We start from the raw sequence: 16,331 nt of genomic DNA, 5'->3' as shown, positions 1-16,331 counted from the left end.
TTTGGAAAAAAGTTAAAAAAAAAATTGAATTGGGTGGGTATTACAATGTAGGATTTGAAAATAAATAAAAATACCCCTTATGTTTGTTTATTTACTAAACACCCCTATAATAAAACATTAAAAGCTAACAAAAACACCCCCAACCCACCCATTAAATATGAACAGTCGGCTACCACCATCGGAGGGTGGCCGGAGTCGTCGTATCGGCGCATTACCGGCTAGATCTTGCCGGTCGTACGCCGATATGTCCTTTTTCAGCCAGATCCACTATAGATCTGGCTGGCAAAGACCAGATCTACGGCTAGATCTGGCCTTATTTTCTCGTCAACGACGACCATGTGTTGGCCGTCGTTGACGACTGGCTACGACCAAATCTTTGGCCTTAGATCTGGCCTTTTCCGGCCAGATTCAGCCGGTAGTGCGCCATTATACCAGATTTCGGTCATTTTCCGGCGGTGGTGGCCGAAATCTAGTAAATATGGGTTGCTGGGGTTTTTTTTACAATTTCTAAAAAAAAAATTAGGGGTATTTAATTAAATTAACAAATTTAGGGGGTTTAAAAAAAAGTTGAGTAATATTGAATAATTTTGTGAGTTTTTGCAGTTTTACTGTTTAACTTTATTGGGAATACTAATAATAGTATTCCCATAAGGGAACCAAACGGAGCCTTAATCTTTTGCAAATCAATTATAAACAACTTTATGTTGAAGTCCCAACCAACTAAGCATGCTCAAACCTACTAATTTATAAGAAAGGTAATTCTCCTATTTAACGAGGTCTTATTGGGTGAAGAGTTAGTCTCACCTAAATTAGTTAAACTGAGTGTTTGATCAACGGATGAGGAGTTAGAGTCAACAACTACCTCTATTTATAAGCATGACCCAACCTGAGGAGTCAAGCCTACCTCAATTTCTATCACTTTAAATTAACTAATTTATAATTAAACTTTGATTAAGTGTTTCTGATTATTAAACTTTAATCCTTGTCATTTATGCAATACATAATTTTTTTTAAAATTATATTCATGAGTTCATTTAGAAGCAAGACAAATAAATAATTTCTAATTTGTATTGTAATTTGAATTAACGTTAAGACAGATTCTGGATATAAAGATTTGACTTTAAAGTCATATCAAATTTTCAACGTCGTACACTGTAGATTCCGTTTTGTCTATGTTCGGCATGGCTTCTTTCACTTTCCCTTTCTGTTTTCTGTTTCTTCTTCTTTCATATTTCCCGTTTCTTCTTCTTTTTTTACACCCATTTCGTGACTCCCCTTTTCTCTGTTTTCCCAATCCACTATTTTCATAATGGAGGATGCTAATTGTAACCTTCTTCTCATTTTTGTTTTGTCTGTTTATGCCTTAAGGATGAGATATAGTTGTTTTAGCAAGTTTACTGATGGATTTGTTTTGTGCCTGTGTGTTTTGACTGTGATGGAGATTTTGTTATGGATATGCATTTTTCAGAAAGTTGGACCTTTTACTATCATTCCAATTTTTTTTTAATGGGTCCCTTTGTTATGTTTTCTTATTTTATTTTTGCTGAAAAGTCGGTGGTTTATATGCATATAGACAAAACTGATAAAAACATGAAGTCCTAAATTTGGTTTTTGTTTTTTCTGTTTAACTTTAAAAGCAACCTTCCATTTTTTCTCTTTTAAAGCATGTGTAGAGTTTGTTCTTGAGTGCACGGGCACCCATAGAATTGCTACAAGTATGCTCAGTCCCCCCGAGGTCGACTGGGTACCTCTGGTTTTTACGGATTTTCGTAACAACATTTTGGTGCTAGAAAAAAGCCCTTCCCTTTAACAATCATCTCAGCCATAGCAACAGCCGAAAAGCTCTCTCTTTTTTCCAGTAGATTCTTTTCCATTTTCTGAATCGTAAGAGGTCAACCATGGCTCATATAATCAATCCAACTCCAAAACCAAAGCCATTTCCGGATGGGGAAATTGGCATGAAAAGTCTGAATCTAGTGAAGTAGTAAACATAGAAGAATTGTAGAACTTCCAGTAACCTTTCCAATGGTCTAGAATCGTCCAAATCCAAGGTCTACAGCTCAAGTAATCATCAAATACCAAGCATGTTCCAAACTCATTAATGAGAGCACGAACTCACCATAACTCGTTAATGAGAATGTAACTCGAAACTCATTAATGATAGCGCGAACTCACCATAACTCATTAACGAGAGCGTGGAGCTGGTTGTTTCAAAGCTCGTCATTTTAGAGCTCATCATTTTAGAGCTTGTCATTTTAGAGCTCGTTGCTATAGCTTGTTGTTCCAAAGCTCATCTCTTAGAGCTTGCCACTTAGAGCTCGTTGTTTCAAAGCTTGTTGCTTAAAGCTCATTGTTTCAGAGCTCGTGCTTAGAGCTCCTCGTTAAAGAACTCATCACTTCAAAGCTCATTGCTTAAAGCTCGTCACTTAGAGTTCGTCGTTTCAAAGCTCGTCGCTTAGAGCTTGTCATTTCAAAGCTCAGCATTTTAGAGCTTGAGTTTAGAGCTCATTTTTTTAGAGCTCGTCATTTCTAAGCTCATTGTTTCTGAAGCTCCTAGTTTTTGACGTCTGAACTCGCACTCCAAAAACTAGGGGCTATTGTTGGGAAATCCAATAAGCATGGAATCATGTCGCGTGTCCCAAGAATTTGCTTTTGTTCAACAGTCATATCTATGTTCTGTGTCAACCAACTTGAGTTAATCCCATTTACAGTTAAGAGCTGCTTTCAAGTTAAACATTGTCCATAAGTTAAGGCTAGCAACAAGTTAGACTTCACTTACAGTTGCTGCTGTGATAGCCTATATAAACTGATTTTTTACACCAAGTGGAAAAACACCCAAAGCAATAATATAACAATGGACATAGACTTGGTTTTAACCTGTTGAACCATTTTAAAAATCTTTTTTGTCTTTCGTTATTTAGCACAAACTCCATCACTTAACTGATTATCTGTAATCATGCACACATCTTGTCCACTGATGGCGTTCAATACTTGTTGCTTACTAACAATGATCAACTGATGTAATTTCCAAGATTCAACCACCATTTTGGGACTCTACAATTTACGCCATTATTTGGGTTGAAGATTGATAACAGGTTTAACTAAAGTATTTGAACAATCTCAATATCCAGGATTTGACAGTTCACAGTATCAAAAATTTTGAAGATTCATATTGGATGGACCATGAGACCTAAAGTGTTCATGAAGTTCATTTTTTCTCAGTTCATATAATTGCAATGTCTTAATAACCAACCCAAGGTGAAACCTAACAAAGTTGCAAGGTCCCAGGTTGATTGGTTCAACCGAATTGGTTGTCGATCAAACCAGGTGTCCAAAAGTTTAAAATTCAACAAATACACACCTAAAAATTTCATAAAGTCCCTATAGGTTTGAAATTTAGCAAACACACCCCAAATACAAATCGACAGTCAATTGGTTAGCGGCGACGACACAACAAATGCAATCTCAATCATCCCCTGAGCCATTCCCTAGAAAAGCTACCCAAGATCTGGCCGAAATCGAACCCCAGATCTCACCACCGCCGACGTTGACAACCCTCCCCATCACCACAAAAATACTCCCCTCAACCTCCTAACCAAAACCCATCTCACCCCACCCTCGTTCACCTCATCAATCTCCAACAAAAGCCAGTTGTTGGTCGTTATCAGTTTTTTTCGATTTTCAATTGATTAACTCACCGGAAATCAATTCCGTCGCCACCATTACACTCACCGGCACTTCCTCTTTAGAAGCCCCAACAACTCGACCTTCAATTGTTCGTCGATCATCATCCCAATTATAGGCTTTTGGGTGAATTAGGAAATTGTTAACCCAGCCCGATGAAGGCCTCGGGTCCCAGTTAAACCGATTTAACCAACTAGATCAAGTTTTAAAACATAAGTGGTGTAGAGTCGTAACGATGCCAAAATCAGAAATTTAATATAAATTTAGGTAGTAAAATAATATTTTAAAAGTCTCTGGGTAAAAAAAATGTCATTAAGCCATTATTTGGGTGGGAAAAAGTCATTAACTCTTATCTTAACACATCATCACAATCATCTTAATATCAATGGATGACCATCTGAATATCAGTGGATTATCTCACCACATCATCATAAAAATAGTCAGATTAGATGGTCATTATTTTAAGCTAGATGTATAAAGTTATTAGAGCTTTCTAAAATTATCCTCCATCATTCTGCTCAATAAGTTTAAAGTTTTGTCCGAGCATAGAAGCGAAGAATTTTTCGTATCTCAGAACAAAATTTTAAGTGCCAGGAGAACAAAATTTAATAGTAGTTTTGTTCAGTTTTTTAAATGAAATCTATTGCTGTTGTGGATTTTGGCGCCTCTAATGTTCACTTATATTGTCAGACTTTGAAAACTCTCTCGAAGACATTTTTAAAGAATTGAGTAGTAATACATTCCTGTTTTCCATTATTATTAACTTGCGATTTGAAGTTTGCATGGCTTGAACTTGGCACTATATTATTCTCCTGCGCTTAAAATTTTTGTTCTAGGATATTTAAAATTCCTTCTTTTTTATGCTAAACTTTAAACTAATTGAGTAGAATGATGGAGGATAATTTGACAAAGTTCGGGTGTGTTTGGTTGGGAGTAATCTCCTATTACTGAGGTAATATCATCTTGTATTACTTGATCACCACATTTAGTTGTCAAATAATATAAGATTTTAGTAATTTTCTAAAATCAATAATAATTACTATTGATTATAATGTAATTTAAAGTTGTTTAGAATTGATTTGCAAAGATTAAGATTCTCAGTAATAGTTATTAGATAACAATTAGAATTGATTCTTTTATATACTTCTGAAATAATAATAATGGAGGGAACAAGAATGAAACATGTGAAATATCAAATTGCTATTTTAGATCTTATCACAATCTTGGTGGCCAAGAAATTTTTAGTGGAGTAGCTATTAACTTGGTGAGAAATACTTAGTGAAGTTGCAATTATTTTATTTGGTCATAAATAATTATATTATATTAAATGTTTTCACTATCAATACGATGAATGATGTCGTTTCATTTAATCAATGAAAAATTGAAATATTTAACGAAATTTTAAGTGACAAGAGAATAATATAATGCTATTATTGGAGCTTTCTCAAATTATCCTCCATCATTCTGTTCAATTAGTTTAAAGTCTAACATAAAAAGGAGGAATTTTTCATATCTAGGACCACTGTTTTAAAAGCCGGACTGGACCGGACCGGCCGGTCCAATCGGTTGGACCGTGAACCGGTCATGTGTCCAGTTCGAGTCACACTCAAACCCGCTAATATACATTAAGCCGCTTTAAACCGGTTGAAAACCGGATAATGTGAGTGAACCGATGGTCCAACCGGACCGGTGGAAAAACCGGTCCACAATTTAAATCCCTAATACGCGACAATCTTCTTCCCTTTCACACAGCCCTTTCTCATCTTCTTCTCTGTCACGCAGCCCTTTCTCATCTTCTTCTCTTTCAGTCTTTCTCAGCTTTTCTGACGAAAATTTCTCAACAAACACTCTGATCTCTGCGAAAATTCTCACGGTTTCGGCTCTGTCTTCTGTTCTCTCTGAAATCCCACTCTTCTATTTACTAACTCTTCATAAATATTAGTCAAAAGGGGCTAAGAAAAAGGTATCTAAAGAACTATAGCCTGCAACTGCCTCCAGTTGTTTGTTTGTTTGCCGCTGAGAGGAGAAGCTTCAGCTAGCTTGAGTGATTATCGTTTAAACTGCCCAGCACTGTGAGGTACATATGATTTTTTCCTTTCTTTTTCTGTCTGTAGTCTGTAGTGATCTTATGCTTTGGTTGTTTGATTTGATCTCTTTGTTTGATCGGTAAGATCTCCTGGTTTTAGAGTAAAAAAGGGTTTTGAAATCGAATCCCACTTGGGATTTGGCGTTGAAACTGATGATGAGTAATGTTTTTGAATCTNGACAATTATACCAGACAATGGATGGTAATTGAGTTGTCGTAGAGATTGGAATGTGAAGTTGATTCTGTAATAATGTCGCACTGATGTCTTCTATGGTGTTGTTGCTTGCAAATGATTCTTTTCCCTTTCCCAATATTTCTTCCTTTTTTTTTTTTTTCTTTTTTTTTTCCCATCTAGCTGTAGTTTTGCCCTTTGATAGCAATTCAAGTTAAATTGGTTTGTATTGAAGTAGTCAGCAATGTTAATCTTTGTTATCGTTGTTCATTAATTTGAGTGATTTACATGTTGTATTTCTTATTTGTCCATCAGTGGTTGAAACTAAAGATGGAACCATTGCTGTGGCTTCTTCTTTTCCTGGTCATCCTGAAGGTAAGCCAAACTTGTGCCTTGTCTGATAAAGAAAAAAAAAGTAATATCCGAAGCCTCTTCTCATGCTTTCTATAATTGCCATGGTTTGGTGTCTTAGAGTTTTTATCCTCACTGTTAAACTGTTCCTGTTAGTATTCACTAGTCTGCATCATAGTTTCTCAATTGGGTATTTTTAGAACATGACAGTCCATTCGATATGTATACCTGTTTTCTACTGCTCATTTAATTTGATCATGGATGGTTCTCATCATTATCAAAGTATGAACTTTGTGCTTAGTGGAATCGAAGATGTGAGACTTTCTTGTGTAAGTCTACTTGATGTAAGTATGCTATGTCATGGATTCATTTTTGTTCATCATTCAACCAGCTGTACAGGATAGAGATCACAAATTCTTAAGACGAGCAGTTGAAGAAGCATATAAAGGGGTTGAATGTGGAGACGGAGGTCCATTTGGTGCAGTTGTTTGTAATGAGGAAGTAGTTGTGAGCTGTCACAACATGGTTTTGAAGAACACTGACCCTACTGCACATGCAGAGGTTACAGCTATTAGAGAGGTTAGGCTAAAAAAATCTTCATATTCTGTGTCTGATTTGTCTAATTGCACTGAACTGAAAGAAATATTGTTGGAACTGAAAATTAATGAACTTTTGGCGGAACCGTTATGTCATTAGATAAAAAAATTTGGATTTGCTTTCTGTATGTGGACCACGATTTGCTAAACTCATTTGCATATTTCTGGCTATCAGCGTGGTTCTGGTCTCTCCCAATGCTTGGAATTGCAATTATATAAAACACACACTCAACAAATGTTGAGTTATATTTTCTGGGTTTAATATGCTGGTGCAGACATCTTGATATGTATTGTTTTGACTTCAAACTTGCATTTACACTGAATATATCGTCTTTTTCCACCTTATGCACTTGGTTCTAATTCTTGGTTGGATCTCTCTCTCTTTCTCAGGCATGCAAAAAGGTCAATCAAATTGGGCTTTTCTGAGTGTGAAATATATAGCTCCTGTGAGCCTTGTCCAATGTGCTTTGGTGCCATTCACCTGTCAAGGATTAAGGTTCAATTATCAAATAATCCCTTTTCATTTCTTTGATCCTAAAAGTTGCACCTTATATTGAATAAAATTTTGATTCTCTTTCTATTTTTTACTTAAAGAGATTGGTTTATGGAGCCAAGGCTGAAGCTGCTATAGCAATTGGTTTTGATGATTTCATTTCTGATGCTTTGAGAGGTACTGGGTTTTATCAGAAGGCTAACTTGGAGATCAAAAAAGCCGATGGTACTGATGCTGAAATTGCAGAACAAGTATTTGAGAAGACAAGGGCCAAATTTCCAATGTATTAGCTGCTTCATTTTCCCTTAAACTCAGAAAAATGTATCAAATAAACGACTTTCAATGACTTGTGACAACTAGAATCACAAATCAATTGTAGTTATGGCTAATCCAATTTAAAAATCAAGTGGCTGTTTGGTCACGTTTTCATTCCTTTTGTTTGTGTTGGCATGCTCATAATTTTCTTAAACTTGATGGCATTCAATATTTTGTTGCTTACCAACACAGATCAACTGATGTAACAAAGTGGCCAGGTCCTGGGTGTGTCTAAAAGTTTGAAATATAACAAAAACATCCCTAAAAATTAAATAAGTCCTTACAAGTTTAAAATCTTGCAAAAACACCTCAAACACCATCGTCAACGTCGACAAACCGAGGCAAATAGGGCTTGTTTCCGATGATGACAACACTTCGCATCACTAAGAAAACACTCCCCTCAGCCTCTAGACCAAAACCCATATCACCTCCTCCGATTGCCTCAGTTATTGCCGATTTAGTTTTGTGATTTCCAGTCGATTCACTCACCAGAAATCACCTCCGCTGTTATCATTGCACTCACCGACCCTTCCTCTTCAAAAATCTCAACATCCCGGTCTTTAATTGTTTGCCGATCACCATCCCAATTTCTAGGATTTTCAATTAATAAGAAAATTGCTAACTTGACCCGCTGAACGCCCCAGGCCCTGGTTAAACTGGTTCAGCCAGCCGGGCTGGACCGGGTTTTAAAACATTGTTTGAGACTATGCCATTATTTGGGTTGAAGATTTATAACAGGTTTAACTGAAGTATTTGAATAATCATAATATCCAGGTTTTGACAGTTCACAATATAATTTTGAATATTCATATTGGATGGTCCGTGAGGCCTTAACTGTTCTTAAAGTTCGTTTTTCCCACTTCATATAATTGTACTTACATCTTCCAGAACAATAAATTTAGCAAAACTGTAGCATAATTGAAACTGCAACTACTAATTGTCTATTTATCATGTATCAAATAATATATTCAAAATAGCAGATCATTTATAGTACATCTGATTGAATGTAATATAAAATCAACAAAACAAAACAAAACTTGTCCATTTGAAGACAACAATCAATTACACATTGTCCCCTTCCCCACCTGCTTTTCTGAGATTATAACAGTACACAAGGGAGGTTGATGGGAGATGGAAAGAGAAAAAAAAACACAAACTAAATAGACAGATAAATTTAAGCTCTATATTTTATTACCAGCATTTGACAACTACAAATGTAAACTACACTTTCAAACCTCTAATTGCAAAACTTAGCCAACTTCCTTCACAGAATATAAAACGGATGGTGCTGATCCCCGGTGCATGTATAAAACAAGAACTAGACTTTCATCTTCTCTTCGGATTTTTCCATTTGGGCTCGTGTGTTGGTGATAAAAAATTGTAAACCAACGGCAGAAGCATAAAATGATTAAGACATTTTAACTTGAATTTGCCGATGGATATTTATTAGAAATTCAACATATGATTGCCCGCCAGTAGGAATCTTGTCTTCGACCAAATACGAAAAGAACAGCATCCCTGGGGAAAAATTATGAACTACTTCAATTAAATAAATCAAAACCACAATATGATCCCAAAGAGGAAATAAGGAAACTACAACTGATTGTTGATCCCAAAAAAGAAAAAAAAAAAAACTCATAAGAATTATAGGATTACAGAATCAAATTACATGACCAATATGGACAACGAGATGTGATGCTTTAGTTTCAATAAAATCTATTGTCATTTCCTAGGAGTGTCAAACCTTAGCTGCAGGTAGGGCTTAAATATGTACCCTAATTACATTTATCAAAATGAACTGATGTGAAAAGGTTAGATAAACTCCTTTAATGCATTATAGAAACATAAGAATTGACATCTAATGAGCTGAACTCATGGGAATCCAATCATCAGATATCGAATCACTTATTGGACACTGTTAAGTTTTTTGGCTAGCTACTGGCCAACACAAGATTTGATCAATTTTGGTTCTGAAAAGGAAAAAAAAAAGAAAATGAACAGATATGTGAAGAGGATATATCTGATGGCTACAGAGAAGAGGGGTAACAGTATTTCTATAATGGAGAGAGACATTTTCTTAACACTAGCAATTAAATGGCAAAACAGAAAAGGGCTGTTCTAATTCACTGACCTGATTGATCTCCTTTCTTGCACAACTTTAAGCTGCAAGAAGATAAAACAAGAAAAATTACAAACTATTGCATTGAACTGAGACTTAGTTACATAAAGTATCATTTAAAATTTCAAAGATTTTTTTTTTTTTTTTTAATTTCTTCAAATAAAAAAAAAAAAATTAAGTCATTCATACCGTAGGTAAGAGCATCTTTGGCTCCTTATCTCATTTATCACTTCATTTAGCTTCTTTGATAACGGATTATCGAACTGTTGAAGCACAAACTGTACACACAAATTATTAGCAAAGAATGACAAGTTGCATAATGAGAATGATAACCAGTATATGGTTAGGGCAAGGGGGAAAAGGACAATAACAAAAAACAAATAAATAAAAATAAAAAGACACTCCATTCCAGTAGAGGAGAACTATATCTGAGCACCAGGCAACTATTGGCACTGTAGTCTAATTACAAATGGCTTCAAATAAAATTCATCCCCTTTTGAGAAAATTTGCTCCTTTTTTGATATGGCACACTATCAAATTACACACCTTTGTAATGTAGGCTTTACCTTTAAATTCAGTTTCCCTGAATAGAACCACTAAAAGGTTTCTAAACCAAATAATTGCTGCAGTCTCCTAATGGACCTATACTCCACCAGATACTAAACTGAATTAAGTCTGAAGGACAAAGTCTGGTGCTCAGAGGCTTATTTCCAAGAAATGGCCACAACTTACAACAAACTGATAACAGCAAATAGAGAAAGGCAAGGATTTTATATTCTGCAAGGATTAAGATGGAATTACCTGAGTTGGAATTTCTTCAACTGAATTAATGCCAAGCAGCTGGCGCAAGATATTTGAATCCACTGAGCTCCCAATATATATTAGAGCATCCTCACCATTCTCAAGAAGATAAATTCCCTCATCACTAACATGTTCGCTAGAAAGAGGTAGAAAGGGAGGAATAGGAGATCCACCTTCCACCTGTCAATTAAAAGAAAGTTATATAACAGTTTAGAAGCATATTTTAAACACTATCAAACATAAAGTACGCTTGACATAAACAATACCTTTGAATCAAGGTCATGGATAGCCACCATCCTTGGGTACACAAATGGAACCGCCAAAGGAATAGAAACAGAGGAAACATATGTTATCCAAAATGACCGATCATCTATTCTCCCATCATTTCTCAGTCCTGCACTTTTAATTAATGCTGAAGAAAAACAAATGAAAGAAACTTGTCAATCCATGTCCATCCTTCAATATTTAATCTTAACAAAAATGGCTAATAAAAATACACTATACAACTTCAAATTCTCCAATGTTAGAGACATGCTGCGTTTAGCCATGAATGGTAGCCATTTCAACATAAAATATAAAAGTAAAAATGAGCATCGGTCTGAAACTCATTCAAGATTTCATATAACTATGATTTATAGGAAAAAGAACGTAAGGTTTGGGAAATTCATTCCACACAATTTATTTACATGTTATGCATCTCCAACCAGCATCAAGGTTTTAAAACCCGACCCGAGGGGTGACCTGTTCAGGCGACTGGGTCACAGGTTAACCGGCGGTTTAACCAATGGTTTGACAAGTTTAAAATATAACAAACACACCCCTGATAAATACCATCAGACCCTATAGGTTTGAAATCTAGCAAACACAACCCCTGGCCAAATGCTAATTGGCGATCAACTGGAAGAGCAGCGGCGACACACCAGGGAGAGTAGATCGGGTGATGGAGAGGACGAATCGGCAACTAGCAAGTTAAGACATCGCCAGAACATGGCAAATCGGTGCTGGAAGTCAAATGGTCGCGATGGCTTTTTTTGGCGAGATGACTATGGATCTTCGTGAACGACAGCAAGGGAGCTTGGGATAAGGTAGATCGGTGGCTAAGGAGGCCTATCGATGTCGAAGAAGGCCGATCGACGCCGGGAAATGGAAGAAAAATTGTTGGACAACGAAACATCGCACGACGGCGGGAGATGAAGCGTCACGGCCCCGGAGAAAGTCAGAAGGTGGTTTCCGACAACAAGGGAAGGTGGAAGGTCGCCGATTTGCATTTGGCCAAAGGGTGTGTTTGCTGGATTTGAAACCTTCAAGGACTGATGCATATTAATCAGGGCTATGTTTGCTAGATTTCAAAATTGAAACGGTTGAAAGGGTAACCCGACCCGGAGAAGGCCCCGGGTTTCGGTTAAACCGACCGGGCCGGTCCGGGTTTTAAAACCATGACCAGCATAATCTTACACGAATTATCATGTTAACTAATTTTGAAGATCCTAGCATACTTAATATTGGTAGATATATTGACAATGATAATCTCCAAGACTTCAATGCTCCTAAGTCCCAATCCCAACTACACTCCCTTCCGAAAAAAGAAAAAATAAAAAAAAAGATACTGACAAAAAAAAAAAAAAAGGAAAATATATTTATTCAAGAATGGATTCTCTAACTTCTGTGAAAAGAAACTAAGAGAAATGTATTAATAATAATTCAAAAAAGAATATAAAGCATGGACCAGCAGATCATATTGAACACAAGAACTCTAAGAGGAGCATCCATCCTACAAAAAGAAAGACTATGGATGGATGTTCGTTACCGTGCCAAGAAAACCTGGCTCACACAAGCATAAGAAAGCATACAAATATATTCTTCAAACCATTTGGTGGACCACATTTACCCTTAGAAAGCATAAAAATATGTACCACATGGAAATTTAAGATGTAAATAAGTGCTTAATGAGTATTGCTGGATACAACATTACTTCATTCATAACTTAAAAACAAATTATAATGCACAGAAAAGTACATACCAAGGGTGTATAAAGGCAAAAGCTTGAGAGCCTCTGGTAGAATAAGTTGTCCAGATGATGATACAGTAGCACAGAACTTACGATACGAAACCAGAGCATTGACACAAAGGTTCATCATCTGTTCCCGGACATTCACTAGTGGGGTGGAAGGAATTTCATTTGCCGCTACAAATAGAGTAGTTAAGAAAAGAAAAAGGATTATAGTGAGTTCCTAACTTCCTATCATATAAAATAATAACAATACGATTTCTACAGCTTCTAGGAAATAAAGAATGACTGCTTGACAAGAGTTAGCGTGAAAATAAAACAAAAGAACAGAGTTGGGAAAAGAGCACGTAATGCTCACATTTAAAAGCTGTCGAATATGAATTAAAAAATAAATATTTTGTAATCATATTCATTATTTGAAAACATTGGACAATAAAAAGAATTGCAGTCACAAACTGGAAAATGTATGTAACAGAATCATACCGGGAAGCTGAAACAAGTTAGCAAAGACAATTAACAAAATAAAATCAAATACCTTGCTTCATGAAACATGTAAATTGAGTATCCAAGTCAGCCGAGCGGTACAGATTACTTAAATTACTGGTGCATGGCAAGGATAAAGTTGTAACTCGAATTCTTCTTTGGCCATACACAGTGGTGTAAAGAAGGGCACACTGAACAATGGAAAAGAAAATGCAATTAAAAATAAGAAAATTCAACTTCTGAACACTAAGAGCCATACAAAAAGCTACTTATACTAACAGACAACGTATTTTTAAAACTAAGACATATTGTAGGGAAATATGTACCTGAAAAGCACATTCTGAGCCATCCTGCAATTTATCATCATGCTTTAAGGTTACCATGATAGCTTTGTTACAGTCAATCTGCACAATAAACAAGATGACTTCCTGGTTAATAAGTCAAGATGAAAATAGCTACCAAAATATGCTTAGCCTCAGTAAAACATAGAAGCAACTGCAATAGGAATGGGAATCAGGAAACAAAATGGAATGATTGAAAGACAATAGTTTGATAGAAATGTACAAACCGCAGGTAGGTCAATGTCTGTCGGAATGCGTTTGCAAAAGTTCCCATAGTAATCTTGAACTTGAATACCCTATAAAAGTTTATTCAAAAATCAACTTAAAAGAATAGAACCATATTCAAAAACAGAAAACCAATTGCCTTATGATAGTAAAGAAGAAGAAAAATTCAAAATCCTAAAAGACTACCTGGCTGCATCTCACACGCATAACTGCCTCAAAGCCTTGGGGCCTCGTGATATTCCATCTAAGATCATTGTAAAGTTTTGCGGGATCAGAAAGAGCCGAGAATGGGTAGTAATAGTAAACCTGGAAGGAAGTAAGAAACATATAAAGTCAACTGAAATAAGTGTTGAGTTGTACAAATCAAATGTTTTAGGAATAAGATCTTTAGAATAGGAAATTAGATCATTCCCTTTCCTAGTTTAGACTATTTCATTTCCTTATATGGACTGTTGAATGTGTATATATTGTTGTATTTTGTTTTTCACATCATATTAAGAAAATTCTTCTGATTTCACATGGTATCAGAGCTAAGAAATTAGAAACCCTAGAAAAATTTCTTTTCTTTTTCAACGTTTTTTTTTTTTTTTTTTTGGGGGGGGGTGGGGGGATGTCTCCTTCTGGTGTTGAATCGCTCTTCTAACCACACCAACCTATTCGTCTTCTCCTCGCTGGCAAATCTGAAAATTTCATTGCCAGTCGCTGCAGCATGCGCCGATCTTCTTTTCGATAGCTTCTTCTCCAATCTCCTTCTCCGGTGAGCGTGAGGTCTCACCGTCGGCACCTATGCACTCAGACACTGCCGACTAGCACAGCCACCACTGTCTGACCTGCATTGTCATCACCGATGCCGAGAATAGCCCATTACCGCCGGAATATCCACTTTTTTTTCCGATCTGCCCAAAATCAGTTTTGTTTTTTAGCCCAGATCAGTACAATCTCTCCCACAAGACAATCATGCTCCCTGAAGGATCCAACACCAAATCAGGTTTTCTTTCTTTTTTGTCTTTTCCTCCGATCATAACTAAAAAATTAATAGGCAGCTCCAATTATTCCTCATGGGTTGCCTCTGTTGAACTGTGGTGTATGGGACATGGTCTGGAGGATCAGTTAACTACTAAGGCTGAAGATGTCATGGATTATAAAACTACTTGGGTAAAGACAGATGCTTTGGTATGTCGTTTATTATGGCAGTCTATTGGCCCTCACCTTCATTCTACTTATAAAATATATCGAACCTGTTTTGATGTATGGCGACACGCCAAATTGCTTTATACTAATGATATCTAGAGACTATTCTGTTGTGTCCAATTTGGTTAATCTCAAACAGCAAGATATGGGCATGTTTGACTTTCTTGGCATGATGGCCTCTATCAAGGCAGAATTTAATTTGTTATTACCTACTGGCAAATCTGAAGCAGAAGATCTGGCACAACGAGACAAATTCTTTATGGTTCTTACACTTGCCGCTATCAGTCCTGCTCTCACTCCAGTACGAGATCAGATTCTGGCAAGTGCTACTGTGCCTTCTCTTGATGAAGTTTTTACTTGTTTACTTCCAAGTCTCCTCCCCTGGTGTTATGGTTGGATCTTCCATAGTTGATTCTTCTGTCCTGGCCTCTCAGTCTCAAACTTTTGTTAAAGGAGAACAAGGGGATCGTAGTGGCAGGGGAGGTCGATCCAAGTGTAGTTATTATCATAGGTAGGGACATATCCAAGAGAAATGCTATAAATTACATGGGCATCCTCCTCGGGTTGCCAATGTCGCTTATCCTGATCATCATTTTGAATCTTCTGAAGAACCAAGTCCGCCATCCTTGACTCTTACAGGTGCTGATTATGACGAATATCTCAAGTTCCAGGCAAATAAACAGTCTTCTTCATTTGTTGCTTCCATCGCTCAGTCGGGTAAATCAGTTGCATGCCTCACTCAGTCGTCTCCTCCAGGGTCTTGGGTTCTTGATTCTGGTGCATCGGATCATATCTCTAGTAAACCCCGTTTGCTTTCTCATCTTATTAATACTACCTCTTTGTCTCCTGTTACCTTAGCCAATGGGATCAAAGCAGTTGTTAAAGCAGTAGGTCGGGCACAACCACTCTCCTCCGTGACTTTAGATTCTGTCTTGCATATTCCCCATTGCCCTTTTAACCTTCTATCTGTCAGTAAACTCACCCACTCTTTAAATTGTTCTATCACTTTTACTAATGATTATGTTGTTATACAGGACTGCAGCACGGGACGAATGGTTGTCGCAGGACATGAGTCACAAGGCCTCTATCATCTCAAGTTACCTTCTGCCCCCATTGCCTGCACTGTCTCCGAGTCTCCTCTTCTCCTTCATAATCGTTTGGGTCATCCTAGTTTAGCAAAGCTTCAAAAGATGGTTCCAGGGCTCTCGACTCTATCGTCTTTAAATTGTGAGTCCTGTCAACTTGAAAAAACATACTCGTAGTACGTTTCCAAAGCGTGTCAATAAATGGGCTACGTCCCCTTTTGAGTTAGTTCATTTCGATGTCTGGGGTCCTTGTCGAGTCTCATCCATTTTAGGGTTTCAATATTTTGTTACGTTTATTGACGATTATTTTCGTTGCACTTGGTTATTTTTAATGAAAAGTCGTCCCGAATTACTTTCTATCTTTGAATCCTTTTGTGTTGA

General features: G+C 36.7%; 1 protein-coding gene and 1 pseudogene across 1 annotated transcript; one reads left to right on the top strand and one right to left on the bottom strand.

Moving 5' to 3' along the window:
* The first annotated feature begins 5,965 nt into the window (after window positions 1-5,965).
* LOC116133842 lies at window positions 5,966-7,672 on the top strand (annotated as a pseudogene).
* A 962-nt stretch (window positions 7,673-8,634) lies between these two features.
* On the bottom strand, window positions 8,635-14,516 carry LOC116133841 (protein transport protein Sec24-like At4g32640). Its single transcript, XM_031419523.1, has 11 exons — window positions 14,505-14,516; window positions 13,861-13,980; window positions 13,677-13,745; window positions 13,435-13,512; window positions 13,161-13,299; window positions 12,638-12,802; window positions 10,884-11,029; window positions 10,618-10,797; window positions 10,006-10,094; window positions 9,829-9,860; window positions 8,635-9,215 (listed from the first exon to the last, which is right to left on the bottom strand). Exons 1-11 carry the CDS (start codon window positions 14,514-14,516, stop codon window positions 9,106-9,108), a joined length of 1,140 nt encoding a protein of 379 aa, XP_031275383.1. The 3' UTR covers window positions 8,635-9,105.
* Between the last annotated feature and the right edge of the window lie 1,815 nt (window positions 14,517-16,331).

Source organism: Pistacia vera, unplaced genomic scaffold (assembly GCF_008641045.1).
Source record: "Pistacia vera cultivar Batoury unplaced genomic scaffold, PisVer_v2 Contig276, whole genome shotgun sequence".
Classification (NCBI taxonomy): domain Eukaryota; kingdom Viridiplantae; phylum Streptophyta; class Magnoliopsida; order Sapindales; family Anacardiaceae; genus Pistacia; species Pistacia vera.
Note: the sequence above shows the minus strand (reverse complement) of the source record. Positions and strands in the feature narration are given on the sequence as shown.